This window comes from Oncorhynchus kisutch, linkage group LG14, assembly GCF_002021735.2.
Source record: "Oncorhynchus kisutch isolate 150728-3 linkage group LG14, Okis_V2, whole genome shotgun sequence".
NCBI classification, from domain to species: Eukaryota; Metazoa; Chordata; class Actinopteri; order Salmoniformes; family Salmonidae; genus Oncorhynchus; species Oncorhynchus kisutch.
Window position 1 is genome coordinate 60,061,534 of NC_034187.2, and position 19,684 is coordinate 60,081,217.

Below are 19,684 nucleotides of genomic sequence, written 5' to 3' on the forward strand. Positions count from 1 at the left end.
TGTCACAAGGTGTTTGTTGTATGTTTGCCAACATTCCAGTTTCTCCAAGCTTCAAATATGTTACCCTACCCCTAAAATCACAATGGAAAACATAGACAGAATGATACAGTACAGCAGATATATTAACTGGAAGTTGTTATTTAAATTGCTTGATCTTTCCAAGAAGGGGAAGGAGACAGACTTTAGTTTAACACAGAGAAGGTTTCTGTCACAACAGAAAAAAACACATTTATACACTGAACAAAAATATAAACGCAACATGAAACAATTTCTAAGATTTTACTGAGTTACAGTTCATTTAAGGAAATCAGTCAATTGAACTAAATGGATTATCCCCCAATCTATGGATTTCAAATGACTGGGAAGGGGCACAACCATGGGTGGGCCTGGGAGGGCATAGCCCAACCGATCAGAATGTTGTTTTCTCCCACAAAAGGGCTTCATTACAGACAGCTGATGAAACTGGGTTTGCAAAACCGAAGAATTTCTGCACAAACTGTCAGAAACCATCTCAGGGAAGCTCATCTGCATGCTCGTCGTTCTCATCAGGGTCTTGACCTGACTGCAGGCAAATGCTCACCTTTGATGGCCTATGGAGAAGTGGGCTCTTCACAAATTAATCCCAGTTTCAACTACTGGGCAGATAGTATGACGTTGTGTGGGCGAGCGGTTTGCTGATGTCAACGTCATGTACCAAGTACCCCATGGTGGCAGTGGGGTTATGGTATGGACAACGAACACAATTGCATTTTCTCAATGGCAATTTGAATGCACAGAAAAACAGTGATGAGATCCTTTAGGGCCATTTTTCTTTTTAAAGGTATCTGTGACCAACATATTATATCTGTATTCCCAGTCATGTGAATTCTATAGATTTAGGTCCTAGTGAATTCATTTAAATTGACTGATTTCCTCATATGAACTGTAAAATCTTTGAAATTGTTGCATTTTATATTTTTGTTAGAAATGCTTTGGGGAGACAATATACACCTATCTGAATGTTATGTTATGTTACACCCTCCTAAACACACCCTGGTTCTTACGCTGAGGTTGAACTGAAGCATATAAACAGTGAAATACAGTACAATTAATAATATGCTGAAAAATGGCTCCAACTGACATTGTTTGTGTGTTCTATGAGCTACACTTCAGGCAACTACTACAAGGAGGGCGATATTATTTTCACCATATGTTTTGTCTCCACATTCATCATTTGACCTGTGTGTTGTCATTGTGTACATTGTAGGCCAAAACATTGCCAATGAGACACAACATATGGATGAAATCACACTAAGTGTACTTTAGTTTAAACAGTCTCAGTAATCAATCTACAACCACATTATTTCAGAAAAGAAAACTATAACTTGAAGGCAAAAGCCCAGAGCCATGACATAATCTCAACAGTGGTACTTGAACCAAAAAAACAAGTTTTCATAAATACATAAGATAATTCTCAAAGCTTCTGGCAGGTCATTCCCAATGTTGTCAAGGGTAAGGTTTGGCTGTTTGGACCTGGTCTAGTAGGATTGTCAATTAGATCCTGTGGGATGCTTTTTTATAAAAATGGTGCTATTGTTAAATGAATATCCCGTATTTACCAGCTCTTAAGCAAATCGTATGTATGCACACATATGAAACGGAATCATTGCACCATAATTAAACATTAATTGTGTGATTGCAATTCATGTACAGTAAGAAGTGATATTTGTTTTCATTTCGTTTGAATACTTTTCAGATTATCAGTATGCAAGTTGGAGACAGGGAGCGCACAAAGGCAATTGCCCTGTTCACTGTCTGTAGTAGCTCGCAGACCAGCTCATGTTTCTCATTTGGGAGATGGGGAAAGTGTTCGGTGCAGCACATCCCAAGCTGCGCGGATCACGAGCGAGACCCGCTGACCTGCCAGGCTGTGCGAGCCTAAACTCCTTGACAACTCCACCCGCGCTGGTCAGCGTGCCGGTCGATGAGTGTTCTTCACACACTCCCACTCACGTTTCGTTACTTCGGTGTAGTCACAGTTGAAAAGTTATACATTCGATTATTTAGGTAACGTTTATAAACCTTGTGCCTTGAGGATGGATATGGTGAGGTTAGTGCTAAATGTGCTGCTTGCGAGCGCGGCGGTTCTCTTGGGCTTGACCAGGGCTTCAGAAATGCAAGGTAATGAAAACTATAACGCATGATTTGACAAAATAGTATTCTGATGTTAGTTTTAATTGTATTGTAAGTGAAGCCACTGCATCGTTCAGTGGCTGTATGCCACAACCTATATGTAAAAAGTTTCATGATTATTATGGTAATTCCTATCAAATTCACTTTCGCGGTGTTGAGGCATTCTGATTAGGCTATGTTCAATTGCACCACTATAGACTCGAGTGTATTAAAAATTGACCAAATAGACACGTATGTGGCAAACGCGAAATGTGTGCTCTTGTGGAATGCTTGCCATCGCCCACGACCTCTTCAACATTTGAGGTCATGCAAATTGAAGGACTTTTTTGTTGTTGCGTGTTGTGCCGAAAATCTCCCCCCGGACAGAATCCCCCCCTTCTATTTTCCTTAAATTTGTGGCTGCGTATTACATCATCTCTATCATTACATTGCAATGCCATCAGAATAATAAATAGCATATTAAGCATACATTTGCTTTATAAAGAGCTCCTAAACTTGAAATGGTAAACATCTCTAGCCTACTCTTTTCCTTCTTAATTCTGCATACAATGGCTGCCGTCTCTATACAATAGAGATGACCAGATGTCCTGCTAAATGCAGTTTAAGATAGCAATAAGATTCAACCAGTGAAACAATGAACACTCACTGATGGGTCCGCCTCCCACTAGAAGGTGTTTGCTGAACCGTATGTTGCAATGGGGCCAAGCAGATGATGGGCATCAATAAGTTTTCACAGGGACATGCACACAACGATGGTGCAGCGGTCGAATGGCTGTCAGCTCAAGGTGTGCGCATGTCAACTATGACTTAGGGAGAGCAAGAAAGAGATATTCTAATTACACCTGTCCATCACACTGATTACTAATGGTTACTGGCCCATACAACAGTCCAACAGAAGGATCACCTCACAAATTCTTAACCGCTGGGGTCATTGCTGCCCTGCCTTTTCATTCACTAGGGCTGCTTTAAGTGGGACTGAACATTCAGAATGGTGCAGATAGAAATGGTATAGACTGGACTCACTCGTCACCTATACAATTGGGAATCTGTTCTATACGGTGCATTTCTATCTGCAGTGGTAAGTGTTCTGGTCTACTGAACAAGCCCATCCCAAGTTTACAAGTGATTTAATAGTGTTCTGAAAGTTGGGGATAGAGTAAAGAAGAGGGTGTCCGGAAGGAGACCTTTCGGATTCGATCAAATAGTGGAGGCAGATTTTTTTTTTTTAAGAGAATAATTTTTGTTAGGGTTGATATCAAATGCAGAGAGCCTTGTTTTTGCAAGCCAGGACCGACTCCAATGATGTTGAGCTCTACCCCAATCAATTCTTGCAGCTTTGACTTTCAGCCATGTGTCATAGTGAATATCTGAAGTGAGAGAGAATGGGAGAAGACTGAAGAGAGAATGAGTGTGAGATGGTAAGGACTTGGAGGAAGATCATCAAAGAAAATAAAAAGGAGACCAAGTAGAACTAACCAACAAGCAACGCAGCAGTTGAGATGGGGAGGAGACCAAGGTAGAGAGTGAGAAAAAATTGATTGAATGCAAAGGTGACCAACAAGAGGAGTTAGCATTGTGTGACAATGGAATAAGATGCCATGGAATGCCTGGGGTGCTGATGTGACCAACTGGGTTCAAACCAATGATTTATATATACACTATATGACTGACAGGGGGCGCTGTTTTCAAGCCTCCAACATGGCACTCCACCACCACTGTAAAAAAAACATTTTGGAAGCTATACAAATGCATTTATTCATGTCTACATTTATTTTTGCTAGATTTATTATATTACATACATCTTAATGCATACTTTAAAATTATATGTGAGCTAAACATAAAATAAATCCTTAAAGTACAATTTTGTGCTATTCGTTATGATACTGCCCCCACTACCACAAAACAGTACTGAAATACATGTCATTTTGTTCTTGAAACATTTAAATGAAATACTGTAGAATTCCATTCATTCCTATCGAGGACTGCTTCTTCTGAGAAGTGTCAATATTGCCAACGGTTGCTTCAAATCCTCTCATTGGCCAATAAATAGCATCAGCAATCCTGGGTTAATAACATTATTGGTTTGAACCCGGGTCTCCTGCACACCACAATACTGTATTAACCCGCTAAGCTAAATCCTAAGGTTCATTACTAACTGGTGATTTGGTAAACCATGAAGAGATGAGTACTGTAACTGGCTGACACATGAAGGTTTTAGCTGAGTTAGCTAATCTTCTGGCGTGCAAGAGAACTGGGTCCGAACGCAGTTGCTCACACATTAGGTCCAGGTCTATATTCAACATAATTCAGACTGAACAAATCCTGGGCTTGTATTATAAGGGGGGGGGGGGGGAGATATACAGAGACGGACGTCTGCAAGGGGAGAATTGGGGGTTAGAGGCACCCCTGATGTCTTTGGCTTTAGTCAGATTGCTGAATGGGCAGCCACTAGGGAGACACAAGAACGATTAGAGAGAGGCTGGAATGTCTAATCCCGATACGTCTGTCATCTTTCTCTCTCACTCACTCACCTGGACGAGAGCTCAAGCAAAATGCTCATAGGATAAATGGACTCTTATCTAGGCCTTGAACATACTTGTTACAACAGTTGAAAATGTTACACGTGACATTTCTTTTGTCTGCGTTCTGTTGCTGCACACATTTGCAACTCATGATGGTTACAAGCATTTTAAGACTTTTTCTGTCATCTGCACCCCATGTTTTTCTCCCTGCAGTATTTCCAACCTCTCAAAGGGTTTCCAATATCTTCATAGACAAATATAAGAAACGGTTGTTTTTTTTAAGCGAAGGAGCACAATGTATATTGCAGCCCCACGCCAGTCGCCATTGCCAACCATGGCCAATAACTTACCATTATAACCCCCCCCTGAAATTCACCATAAATGGAGAGACGTCTCATAAAGAAAAGATTCCAGCAGCACCCAGTTTAATGACAGACATCAATTCTGCCACCAACAGTGACAGCGAAGGCTGGTCTTTTCAGTGACAGTGTTTATTTTGTGGCAGGGGCGACGGAACAGAAAGAAGACGAGGTGTTGAGTTTGTGTCTGGCTTATAAATTCTCAAAAAACCCTTGCAGTAAACGCAAAAAGGATGAATCCCCCATTTGTCTATTCATTCATTTTTTCTCTTTCACTCTTACTCCATCCGATATCTCCTTTTTTGTGTCCTCTGTTTGGCCTTCTTTCTTTTGTGTATGCCTATTTTCTCTCTATTGCAATATCCCTCTTTCTCTACCTTCTCCATCACTATCCATCCCTCCTCCTCTTCACACCCGACACACGTGCACACTTTAAGGAGGCATTTCCAAAGTATTCCAACTGGACCCATGTAATTCACCACCACCCCTCCATCTTTCAGTGATTGACATGCTGGAGCTGCACGATGCCAGGCAGAGTGCGTCCGCGGTGGGGAAGATGTCGGGGGCTCTGGGCTTCGTGTCGGACCTTTACCTGGTGTCAACTCTTCGTCTGCCGCCCAAACTGGGAGGAGTGCTGTTGGGAGTCTACAACAAAGGCGACAACAGGAAGTACCTGGAGGTGGCCCTCATGGGCAAGGTCAACAAAGGTAGGGTGTACTGTCAGTAGAGGGGATAGGGAGGGAAGTGTGGTAGATAGATATTTTGGTGTAGCCTAAATTGATTCTCTTCATGGCCTATAACTAAGACACAATCATCCAATCCCAATAGTGGGATTCCCCAATCGACCCCTAGCCCCTACACCCATACATCTAAGATAGTTGCAAAACAATTAACAATATGTATGTTGTTTTTTCATATGGAGCTCTCGTTCTACAAACTCTTCTACAGTATGTAGGCTAGCTTCAATGATGCTCAGGGTTGCCTGATGTCTATGTTCTGGGTACATACAGTACATTTTAAGAGAAGGGATTAAGAGATACTAGAACGAGGAGCGGAACCAGAACGAGGATCTCCACCTTCTCTCTTTGCTAAATTACAGGCAAGATAATCTCGGTTACCTAGAAGTAAAATTCTCCCCTGAAGTGTGTAATTTCCTGTTTTACTTTCTGGGGGAATGCTGTTAACAATTGTGATTAGTCTTCTCCCTCGCAAATGGTAACTCTTGGCTAAACACCTCCCTTCCCGCTCATTTCACACAATACATTTTTTATTGTATTTGTATGAATTTTTATCGAATAGCCAATTCTGACTTTGTGGCTGTGGAATCTAGTGGAAAGCGTTTATCATACACAAGCTTGAAAATCACCCCACCAGTTTATGAACCGACTTCATCCAATCCTGATTCGTTCAAATAATCAACGTCTAAAACTCCAAACCAGGAACTACTAGATTATTGCCGTTTCATCTTTTCACGAGAATCTGTCCAAGAGAGATTGCGGGTTATGGACTGAATGTCCCCTTCCCTTCTGTAATTTGAAAGATGCTAACACCTATGAAATTGTGATTTGTCCAAATAACCAGTGATGAAAAATCCAAACACAGGAACTACTGCTGTTCGTTATCCAACGTATCCCATTTCTTCCCGGCAGATTCTATGGTACCAATTATGTTTACGTAGATCTGTCTACAAGAGATTACCTGATCTTAGAATCCTCTCTGTTTCTCAGTTCTGGTGCGCTACGTACGCAAGGATGGTAAACTCCACACAGTGAACCTCCAGAACCCCGGCCTCTCTGATGGACGCACCCAGTCACTCATCCTCCGTGTGGGTGGGCTCCAACGAAACCACCCCCACATGGAACTCTATGTCAACTGCCGATTGGCTGACTCAGCACAGGTCCTGCCATCCATGGTCCAGCTCCCAGCCGAGGCAGAGTCTGTGGAGATACGCAACGGGCAGAAGGCCTATGCCAGGCTACAGGTGATGAAACACAACTTTAATAAGTTCCGAACAGACCTAGAATGAAGTTAAAGGTAGACTTAGCAATAATATATCATCATACACAGTGGGGCATCCTGCTTACAGAAATCAACAACAACATTTAAATCTGCCTTATGGCTTGCACAATTGACTCTCCCCAATGTGGGCATGTGTGCCTCAAGGGAGTGCAACAATTGGGAAGAGCTAATTGTTTTTGTATAGCAGAAGGTGGCAGGGCAGCAAAATTATGATGTCATATTGCTTAGTCTACCTCTATTTATTCAGAGCACATTTTAGAGCATGCTCTCAGACTCAAAGTCTCTAATCATACTTCGTAACTCAACCATTTGTACTACACTACTTATGTAGTTGGCAGGAGTCTGGCAGATTAGCTTTTATAAGACCAAAGCAATTAAGCCATACAGTACATGAAACACAAAGCCAGCCTGACCACAATGGATTCCTCATTTAAATAGTGTTGCTCATTTATGGTTGATTTACATGCCTAATCTTCTATCCACAACTGCCATCTATGCCACTTAAGCAAATTACCTAGATTTTGCATGGCTAATAAGATGTCGTAGATATTAGTTATGAAGTCAAATGTTATTTTATTAGTCACGTGACCAAAACAACAGGTACAGTGAAACCTTACAGTGAAATTCTTACTTACGCGCCCCTAACCAACAATGCAGTTTAAAAAATATATGGATAAGAGATAAAAGTAGTAATTAAAGAGCAACAGTAAAATAACAATAGCGAGATTATTTACAGGGGGGTTACCGATACAGAGTCAATGTGCGAGGGCACAGGTTAGTTGATGTAGTATGTACATGTAGGTAGGCACTCCGGTACTGCTTGCCGTGCGGTAGCAGAGAGAACAGTCTATGACTAGGGTGGCTGGAGTCTTTGAATTTTTTTAGGGCCTTCCTCTGACACTGCCTGGTATAAAGGTCCTGGATGGCAGGAAGCTTGACCACAGTGATGTACTGGGCCGTTCGCACTACCCTCTGAAGTGCCTTGCGGTCGGAGCCCGAGCAGTTGCCGTACCAGGCAGTGATGCAACCAGTGCTCTCGATGGTGCAGCTGTAGAACCTTTTGAGGATCTGAGGACCCATGCCAAATATTTTCAGTCTCCTGAGGGGGAATAGGTTTTGTGCCCTTTCACTACTGTCTTGGTGTGCTTGGACCATGTTAGTTTGTTGGCGATGTGGACACCAATGAACTTGAAGCTCTCAACCTGCTCCACTGCAGCCCTGTTGTTACCTACACTTACCACCTGGGGGCGGCCTGTCAGGAAGTCCAGGATCCAGTTGCAGAGGGAGGTGTTTAGTCCTAGGGTCCTTAGCTTATTGATGAGCTTTGAGGGCACTATAGTGTTGAACGCTGAGCAGTAGTCAATGAATAGCATTCTCACATAGGTGTTCCTTTTGTCCAGTTGAGAAAGAGCAGTGTGGAGTGCAATAGTGATTGCATAATCTGTGTATCCATTGGGGCGGTATGCAAATTGGAGTGGGTATAGGGTTTCTGGGATGATGGTGTTGTAGTGAGCCATGACCAGCCTTTCAAAGCACTTCATGGCTAGAGACGTGAGCGCTACGGGTCGGTAGTCATTTAGGCTGGTTACCTTAGTGTTCTTGGACACAGGGACTATGGTGGTCTGCTTAAAGCATGTTGGTATTACAGACTCAGACAAGGAGAGGTTGAAAATGTCAGCGAAGATACTTGCCAGTTGGTCAGTGCATGCTCGTAGTACCTATCCTGGTAATCCATCTGGCCCTGCGGCCTTGTGAATGTTGACCTGTTTAAAGGTCTTATTCACATCGGCTGCGGAGAGTGTGATCACACAGTCTTCCAGAACAGCTGGTGCTCTCATGCATGTTTCAGTATTATTTGCCTCGAAGCGAGCATAGAAGTAGTTTAGCTCGTCTGGTAGGCTCGTTTCACTGGGCAGCATCTCGGCTGTGCTTCCTTTTGTAGTCTGTAATGGTTTGCAAGCCATGCCACATCTGACGAACGTCAGAGCCGGTGTAGTATGACTCGATCTTAGACCTGTATTGACTCTTTGCCTGTTTGATGGTTCATCGGAGGGGATAGCGGGATATCTTGTAAGGTTCAGGGTTAGAGTCCAGCTCCTTGAAAGCGGCAGCTCTAGGCTTTAGCTCAGTGCAGATGCTGCCTGTAATCCATGGCTTCTGGTTGGGGTATGCACATACGTAAATTGAGTGAACTGTCAAATGTCTACTTATTTATAGGTAACTTTTCATCAAAAAAATTGAATAACATGGACTAGAGCTGTACATCCTATCTATCAGCTACACTTTTATGGCTCATGCTGACGCTTATATGGAGAACTCTATAGTTATCTGTAACTCTGTGGTGCTGTTTGCATGTGTGACTATCTGACTGATAGATGCCACACTCCCTGTCAGGATGGATGAAAGAGAGAACAGGAAGGAGGAGGGGGGGAATTGTAAAATGAAATATCTAAAATGAGAGGGCACACTGCAGCTATTGTTCCTAGTTTGTATCTCTTATCTTGAATGGACCGCTCAGGTGATATGCATGCAGATGTACACGGGTACTGACCAGGGTCATGTTCACTAGGCATAAAACAGAAGGAAACGGTCAGAAGGGGAGTGAAACTGGGAGGTACTATCAGAATTTGTCCAATAAGAAACACATGTTTCGCTTTCCGTTGCACAACATTTGGATAATTTTTTGCTACAGTGTGCCCCAATGAAAACAACCCAGAGCATGTGCCTCAATATGTCTAAGTAAGACTGGGGGTCAATGTTCCCTCTAATTGTTTTCGCACTGAGAAAATTTCAGGTCTACTGAGCGCAAACTTGAATGTTGTGGATATTCTGTGCACCTTCCTGCATGCGTTTACTGTGAACACTGAGATTGTACCCACTTTAAGTTACAGTTTTAACAGTGATCATAATGTAGGCCTACCAGAGTGGCCTACCATGAAAAACAATATTATTTACATGGAAATAGCAGTTCTAGCATTCAGCCTACTGTAGCAGCCAATGTTTGGTATTCAATGTAGAATTACATTCCATGAGACTTTTTCAAAAGCCATGCAGGGCTTGACATTAACCAGTTTATCCACTTGTCCTTCAGACAAGGAAGTGCCAGAAAATGTTGTTGTGTTGTGTTTGATGTAAGAAACCACTTTACAAAATAAAATGCATTATTATTCCCATACCATTATTACACAATGAATCAGACACAAATGTATGGTATCCTCTGCCTATTGGCTAATTATTAGCTTATTCAAGCCTGTCTCAAAATATAACGCTGCCCCTTTAAGATATAAAAAAGCTCTTTACCTGACTCGTTTTTCAAAGATGCTGACCAGAAATTAGCCATAACTCAATAACTAGCAAAGAAGATGAATAAATGTGCACACGCTTTGATCTCAAAACAAGTGAATCTACTTGCAACCGCTCATGCTCGTCACGGTGCATTGAAAGTGGCAAATATTACATTGATTTTATGAAAAATTTGGAGTGGAGGGAAATGTTGATTGTGTTAACTAACGGGGATTTTTTTTGTTGTACTTCTATGCACGAGCTGGTATTTCTTTAGCGCAGCAGTCCTGGGGGAGCTGCAGTCCCAGAGGAGTTGTAGGGAACATTGCATGTTGTCAGTTGCATAACATAGCCCTAGGCCTAGACATTCATTTAAAAGTGACAGTTTACTCCGAAAACAAATTAGCATGATTTTCCACCTACCATGCCCCTTTGTGTGTGTGAGAGTTAATTAATTTAACTTGATTTAACTGTACTGTGCTTGTGTGTGCATGTTTCAGGGCTCAGTGGACTCTTTGAAACTGGCTTTGGGTGGCTCTATAGCCAAAGCAGGAATCCTTACCGACTGTCCATTTCATGGAGATACACATTTTCCGAATTCAGGTAAAATCTTTGTATACAACCATAAACACATGCAAATGATCCTCATACTAATTTATTACACTGAGTATACAAAACATGAAGAAAAGCTGCTCTTTCTATGACATAGACTGACCAGGTGAATCCAGGTGAATATTATGATCCCTTATTGATGTCACCTGTTTAAATCTACTTAAATCAGTGTAGATGAAGGGGACGAGACAACTAGGGCTGTTATGGGGACCGTATGACCGCCACAATGGCAGTCACGAGTCATGAAGGCAGTCACATTCCACTTGTAATTAGGCTTCTCCAAGCTCTGATGCTGCTGATGGTCATTAGTAGCCTACCAAACTTGCTAACTGCCTGGTACTCAGCACTCAATTGTCCCTCTAATCACTCTGACATAAATGCAAATATACAGTACCAGTCAAAAGTTTGGACACACCTACTCAATCAAGGGTTTTCTTTATTTGACTATTTTTTACATTGTAGAATAATAGTGAAGACATCGAAACTATGAAAGAACACATATGGAATCATGTAGTAACCAAAAAAGTGTTAAACAAATCACGGACGTGAAAATACCGCCCCCTAGCCTTAATGGACATTAGACCAGTGGAAATCTGTCCTTTGGTCTGATGAGTCCAAATCTGAGACTTTTGGTTTCAACCGCTGTGTCTTTGTGAGACGCCGAGTAGGTGAACGCATGTGTATTTCCCACCGTGAAGCTTGGAGGAGGAGGTGTGATGGAGTGGTGGTGCTTTGCTGGTGACACTGTCAGTGATTTATTTAGAATTCAAGGCACACTTAACCAGCATGGCTACCACAGCATTCTGCAGCTTTACACTATACCATCTGGTTTGCGCTTAGTGGGACTATCGTTTATTTTCAACAGACAATGACGCAACACACCGCCAGGTTGTGTAAGGGCTATTTGACCAAGAAGGAGAGTAATGGAGTGCTGCATCAGATGTCCTGGCCTCCACAATCACCTGACCTCAACCCAATTTAGATGGTTTGGGATGAGTTGGACCGCAGAGTGAAGGAAAAGCAGCCAACAAGTGCTCAGCATATGTGGAAAGTCCAGGTGAAGCTGTTTGAGAGAATGCCAAGAGTGTGCAAAGCTGTCATCAAGGCAAAGGGTGGCTACTTTGAAAAATCGAAAATAAAAAGTATATTTTGATTTGTTTAACCCTTTTTTGGTTACTACATGATTCCATATGTGTTATTTCATAGTTTCAATGTCTTTACTAATATTGTACAATGTAGAAAATAGTAAAAATAAAGAAAAAACCATTGAATGAGTAGAGGTGTCCAAACATTTTCTATAGGCTACCACATTTCCATAGACTCTGCAATTGCGTGAGAAAACAGAGTGATGGGCTCTATTAAAATGAGGATAATCCCATCAGCGTTCTATAGATTAGGTATACTATATTTACAACTTTTCGAATATTAAGAAAATTGATTCTCTTTACAACAGGAGTATAGCCTACCTAGCTGGCATGAAAATAAACTACAGGAAAAGCATCCTCCATTCGCTATTTAAGTGCATAGATGACATGTATTTTTTTTGCCTTGCCCCTGTTTCGAGACAGGTGCATGATAATGGTCCATTCTAAATCAAAACAAATTATACACATATTATTTAGTATATGTAAAGACAAGACTAAATCAAGAATAGTCTGATGGGTGATAATATTAGCCTATCACTTGTGAATTATATACTCAGCAAAAAAGAGACGTCACATTTTCAGGACCCTCTTTCAAAGATAATTTGTAAAAATCCAAATAACTTCACAGATCTTCATTGTAAAGGGTTTAAACACTGTTTCCCATGCTTGTTCAATGATCCATAAACAATTAATGAACATGCACCTGTGGAACGGTCGTTAAGACACTAACAGCTTACAGACAGTAGGCAAATAAGGTCACAGTTATGAAAACGTAGGACACTATAAACAGGCAATTTTACTGACTCTGAAAAACACCAAAAGAAAGATGCCCAGGGTCCCTGCTCATCTCCGTGAACGTGTCTTAGGCATGCTGCAAGGAGACATGAGGACTGCAGATGTGACCAGGGCAATAAATTGCAATGTCAGTACTGTGAGACACCTAAGACAGCGCTAAAAGGAGACAGGACGGACAGCTGATTGTCCTCGCAGTGGCAGACCACGTGTAACAACATCTGCACAGGATCGGTACATCCGAACATCACACCTGCGGGACAGGTACAGGATGGCAACAACAGCTGCCCGAGTTACACCAGGAATGCACAATCCCTCCATCAGTGCTCAGACTGTCTGCAATAGGCTGAGAGAGACTAGACTGAGGGCTTGTAGGCCTGTTGTAAGGCAGGTCCTCACCAGACATCACCGGCAACAACGTCGCCTATGGGCACAAACCCACCGTCGCTGGACCGGACAGGACTGGCAAAAAGTGTTCTTCACAGTTTTGTCTCACCTGGGGTGATGGTCGGATTCGCGTTTATCATCGAAGGAATGAGCGGTACACCGAGGCCTGTACTCTGGAGCGGGATCGATTTGGAGGTGGAGGGTCCGTCATGGTCTGGGGCGGTGTGTCACAGCATCATCGGACTGAGCTTGTTGTCATTGTAGGCAATCTGAACGCTGTGCTTTACAGGGAAGACATCCTCCTCCCCTTCCTCCCCCATGTCATCCTGACATGACCCTCCAGCATGACAATGCCACAAACCATGCTTCTTGTTCTGTGTGTGACTTCCAGCAAGACAATAATGTCAGTGTTCTGCCATGGCCAGCGAAGAGCCCGGATCTCAATCTCATTGAGCACGTCTGAGACCTGTTAGATCGGCGGGTGAGGGCTAGGGCCATTCCCCCCAGAAATGTCCAGGAACTTGCAGGTGCCTTGGTGGAAGAGTGGGGTAACATCTCACAGCAAGAACTGGCAAATCTGGTGCAGTCCATGAGGAGGAGATGCACTGCAGTACTTAATGCAGCTGGTGGCCCCACCAGATATTGACTGTTACTTTTGATTTTGACCCCCCCCCCCTTTTTTTCAGGGACACATTATTCAATTTCTGTTAGTCACATGTCTGTGGAACTTGTTCAGTTTGTCTCAGTTGTTGAATCTTGTTATGTCCATACAAATATTTACACACTTTAAGTTTGCTGAAAATAAATGCAGTTGACAGTGAGAGGGATGTTTCTTTTTTTGCTGAGGTTATTATCTCTTGTGAATGATGACCATCATAAGGCAAGAAAGAAGACATACCTTTTTTTGTGACTTTTTAGTCGCACAACTCATGTAGTCTAGCCCATAGGCCTATATGTTTTGGTAAGGTTTGTATCACAACTAAAGTGGCCAAATAACTTCTTAAAATTAAGCACATGAATCCACTTTGCAACAGGTGTAGAGCCTAACTGGCATACATACGCAGTGCGTGAGTTTGAAGTTTTGGGAAGATAATTTTCACCATAAAAATGCACCTCTATAATAAAAGCATTACATGCATAATCCTTTGTGCGGTCACTTTTGATAATGGTGTTTTCCCGTTAATGGAACATTAGCGCTTATCGCCTACTGTCGTGTGCACATGGCTGAGCTTATAATGTGAAGAAATAGCCTAATAGTTTATCAACATTTTAAGCTCAACATTCTTATCTGTTGCGTAAGCCTCATTGCTTAAATAAGGGTTTTGGATGCTAGTGGTTGTATTCATGTGTGATCTATCGCATCCCACAACTGTCCCAGACTATGTTTGTAACATTTATTTCTCGCACAGAATAGGTCAGCATTTTTACCATGGGGGATAGTAGACTGACATAGGCTAGTGCTTTTGCTGTTTGTTAGGCCTACTCACCTAGTTGGCTGACAAATGAAATGTGGACCGTTCAATATCTTCAGTATGCGCCTCAGAATTGGATAAAGACACAAGCAGTTGCATCCCTGATGTATCGGTCTTCACTTGCAGCCTGTGAGAAAGACCTGATCACGTGATAGAGAGCCTGTCACGTTGGTAACAATGATTCGGGAGACAGGCGCAGGAATGCGTAATAGGGTTTTTTATTACGCCCCCAAGTTATGGCGTGCCGTGTGAGGGCACGGGGACGAAGACCAAACAAACACATATACAACACACAGGGTTGAAACCCAAACAAAAGAGCGAGGAATACCTCGAAAATATACACACACGCACCCACGGAACGAGACCCGTAATCATCTGCGCAATCCACAAGGGCACGAAAACCCAAAACACACAGCACAGGTACTCACACGCACCAACGAACATTATAATAATAATCGACAGCCCAATGGAAACCAAAGGGCACACTTATACAGTTGAAGTCGGAACTTTACATACACCTTAGCCAACTACATTTAAACTCCGTTTTTCCACAATTCCTGACATTTAATCCTAGTAAAAATTCCCTGTCTTAGGTCAGTTAGGATCACCACTTTATTTTAAGAATGTGAAATGTCAGAATAATAGTAGAGAGAATGATTTATTTCAGCTTTTATTTCTTTCATCACATACCCAGTGGGTCAGAAGTTTACATACACTCAATTAGTATTTGGTAGCGTTGCTTTTAAATTGTTTAACTTGGGTCAAACGTTTCGGGTAGACTTCTACCACCTTTCCACAATAGAGCTGGTGTAACTGAGTCAGGTTTGTAGGTCTCCTTGCTCGCACATGTTTTTTCAGTTCTGCCCACACATTTTCTATGGGATTGAGGTCAGGGCTTTGTGATGGCCACTCCAATACCTTGACTTTGTTGTCCTTAAGCCATTTTACCAAAACTTTGGAAGTATGCTTTGTCCATTTGGAAGACCCATTTGCAACCAAGCTTTAACTTCCTGACTGACATCTTGAGATGTTGCTTCAATATATCTACATCACTTTCTTTCCTCATGATGCCATCTATTTTGTGAAGTGCACCAGTCTCTCCTGCATCAAAGCACCCCCACAACATGATACTGCCACCCCCGTGCTTCACGGTTGGGATGGTGTTCTTCGGCTTGCAAGCCTTCCTTTTTTTCTTCCAAACATAACGATGGTCATTATGGCCAAACAGTTCTATTTTTGTTTCATCAGACCAGAGGACATTTTTCCAAAATGTGCAGTTGCAAACCGTAGTCTGGCTTTTTTATGGCGGTTTTGGAGCAGTGGCTTCTTCCTTGCTGAGCGGCCTTTCAGGTTATGTCGATATAGGACTCATTTTATTGTGGATATAGATACTTTTGTACCTGTTTCCTCCAGCATCTTCACAAGGTCCTTTCTGGGATTGATTTGCACTTTTCGCACCAAAGTACGTTCATTTCTAGGAGACAGAACGCGTCTCCTTCCTGAGCGATATGATGGCTGCGTGGTCCTATGGTGTTTATACTTGCGTACTATTGTTTGTACAGATGAACGTGGTACCTTCAGGGGTTTGGAAATTGCTCCCAAGGATGAACCAGACTTGTGGAGACTACAATTGTTTTTCTGAGGTCTTGGCTGATTTCTTTAGATTTTTCCATTATGAAAAGCAGAGGCACTGAGTTTGAAGGTAGGCCTTGAAATACATCCACAGGTACACCTCCAATTGACTTAAATTATGTCAATTAGCCTCTCAGAAGCTTCTACAGCCATGACATTATTTTCTGGAATTTTCCAAGCTGTTTGAAGGCACAGTCAACTTAGTGTATGTAAACTTCTGGCCCACTGGAATTGTGATACAGTGAATTATAAGTGAAATAATCTGTCTGTAAACAATTATTGGAAAAATTACTTGTGTCATGCACAAAGTAGATGTTCTAACCGACTTGCAAAACTATAGTTTGTTAACAAGAAATTTGTGGAGTGGTTGAAAGACTCCAACCTAAGTGTATGTAAACTTCCAACTTCAACTGTACAAGTACTAATCAGTGGGAATAGGGGACAGGTGTGCTTAATGAAAGTTCCGAGGGATCCGTTACAGAGCCATGTGAGTGAGAGGTGCTTTGGAGCAAGCAGCACACAGGGAAAAAGAATTATAATTTATTATATTCAGCCCAACAGCCACTGGCCACAAAAGGCATGTATATTTTGGGGGGAAATTACGGCCACACAAAGCGGATGCTACTGGGAAATTCAAGGCATTTGTCAAATTGTGAATGAGAGACTGATGAAAAACATATTGAGCTCATGCCTTTCATTCAACTTTTTTTCAAATAATCATTAGAGTCGCGTCATGCAGCCTTAGAATGTATTAAAAATCAAAACATACAGACAAGCCTTTGTATCATAACTAAAGTTACATTAATAACTCTAAATTAAGCATGTAGGAGTACCTGTGTCTTTGTTAAGCATGTAGGAGTACCTGTGTCTTTGTTAACCGCTCAACACAGAATAGCTGCATGTGCACACTCCCTCAAATCATTTAGAGAAAGCCCCTTTCTAATTTATGCTAGAAAATACTAGAAAATAATGCCACGGAATTCTAAGCGAATCTTGTCTGCTAAAATGAACTAGTGTAGCCCACAGCCATATGGCATAGCCAGATCAGTACCTAACATAAGGACAACTCAGAGTATGCTATTCTGTTCTTCTGAAATAGACTACATTTTCTTCATATCATGTTTCTTTAGACCTGTCTAAAATAAATAATGTATTTATTGTGAAGGTGTAGGCTATATTGCATGGGTTTATTATACTTTTTAAAATGTAGATGTTCCAAAGATCTGCATCAGTAGGCTATGTGTGGAAGCCAGAAGATGCTAAATGTGTTTGTTAATTAATGGTCAGTTACCGTGAGACCGGCAGTTATTTGCTTGACAATCACCAGCTGACAAAATGTGTGATCGCCACAACCCTAGGTGCAACTCAGTATTAGGAGGTTGTTCCTAATGTTTGGTAAACTCAGTGTATAATGTTATATTCACTTTAGTCATAGAAACTCAGACCTAGGAGTAACATCACTAGATATGGGATTAATGACATTGTCTTGGTAACAAAAAAAATACATTTTGTGTCTGGGGGTTTACGCTACGGCAACTTGCGGATAAGACAGTGATGTAGGAAAGCCAGATGTCCCAACTCTGCTGTTTCCTCTGTGCCAAACTGACATTTATTATGTACAGACATGTAAGCCAGAATATTGGTACATTGTGGGAGGAAACCTGTCTGTCTATAGAGAGTGTTCACTTTGATATCTGCTGATATATATTTCCATCCACTTGTTCCTCCTAGCCATACCTCACATTAGGTATTTGGTCAGCAGAAGCTAATCTCAGTAATGTATTCTTATCACTTTAACCCCCTCTAGTGGTGAGCCCACGTAACTAACATATAATTGTCATGTTGGTTGTCCTTTTTCCATCTCTGTTTACATGTACTAGTTCATGTCTGTGAAAGGCATTGTTAGGAATAGTATATTAAAATGAGTAGTGTGTTGTGATTGAAATGATTCAAGTGGACTTTCTTGTCTCCGTAGTTAGCGCCGATGTCAATGCCATTCTGGGTGAGTATCAATCAGAAACACTGGTTTATCAACCTCCCCCTACCCAAATGCTACCTAACAATTATAGTTACCGGTATAATGCTATCATTTACTTTAATGGTTTCCTTGTGCTTATGTTCTAATGCTTGGACATCACTGTGTCAGGTGACCACACCAAGGCTTTGATTGGCCAGCTGATCATCTTCAACCAGATTCTTGGCGAACTCCGAGAGGACATCAGGGAACAGGTAAGAGATAGAGAGAGAATGAGAGGGGGAAGAGGCCCAGGGGGAATGAAAGAGAGAGAGGGGAGAAGGCAGGGGGTGTGTGGGGAGGGGGTGACTGGATAAGAGGCACATGGACTGAGGGTGAGAGGGGACTAAAATAGAGAGATGAAAGAGAGAGGAAACAAGCAGAAATGTGCAGGTTCATCAATTGTGTGCTCACATAAACAAGAACGTAACTGTTTGAGAGATGGCAGTGTTCTATAGCACGGGTTTTCAAGCTTTTCTTGCCCAGGGACGACCTCCTCGGAAAACCAAACAGGGACCCCCATTATATGTCATGTCTTATCATCAGGCAAGGAGCAGTTATCATATTTTTAAATGAATAGATTTGCTAGATAGTTTTTCATTATTTTGACCTCCACAGCCCCATTATAGCCTATTATATTCGAGGATGCCTTTTCAAAGCCTATGTCAGATACTCCAGTGAGTGTAACTGGCTCCAATGAGTGTAATTTACTCAATATTAGGAGTTGAGAAATAAAGTTGACATCATTAGAAAGAAGATATTTTCCTATTTTCTACTGTGGGTAGACAATTCAAACTTAGTTCATTGTATTGTTCCTAGCGATATTCATTAAATAAACATTACATTTTCCACTTTAAAAATGTGCTGACTTCCTGTACCTCCCCCAGTTGAATACCCTTGTTCTATAGAGCTACTACAGTATACTACTGTTCTATAGAGCAACTACAGTATACTACTATTCTATAGAGCTACTACAGTATACTACTGTTCTATAGAGCTACTACAGTATACTACTGTTCTATAGAGCTACTACAGTATACTACTGTTCTATAGAGCAACTACAGTATACTACTATTCTATAGAGCAACTACAGTATACTACTGTTCTATAGAGCAACTACAGTATACTACTGTTCTATAGAGCAACTACAGTATACTACTGTTCTATAGAGCAACTACAGTATACTACTGTTCTATAGAGCAACTACAGTATACCACTGTTCTATAGAGCAACTACAGTATACTACTGTTCTATAGAGCAACTACAGTATACTACT

General features: G+C 41.8%; 1 protein-coding gene across 1 annotated transcript in view; it reads left to right on the forward strand.

Annotated features, from left to right (window-relative positions):
- Nucleotides 1-1,828: 1,828 nt before the first annotated feature.
- LOC109904436 (thrombospondin-3b) overlaps nt 1,829-19,684 on the forward strand; it is a 32,851-nt gene continuing 14,995 nt past the window's right edge. The window contains exons 1-6 of the mRNA XM_031788681.1: nt 1,829-2,160; nt 5,554-5,760; nt 6,781-7,034; nt 10,855-10,957; nt 18,370-18,396; nt 18,541-18,623. Of these exons, the coding sequence (XP_031644541.1) occupies nt 2,076-2,160; nt 5,554-5,760; nt 6,781-7,034; nt 10,855-10,957; nt 18,370-18,396; nt 18,541-18,623 (759 nt within the window). The 5' untranslated portion in view covers nt 1,829-2,075. The remainder of the gene's footprint in view (nt 2,161-5,553; nt 5,761-6,780; nt 7,035-10,854; nt 10,958-18,369; nt 18,397-18,540; nt 18,624-19,684) is intronic.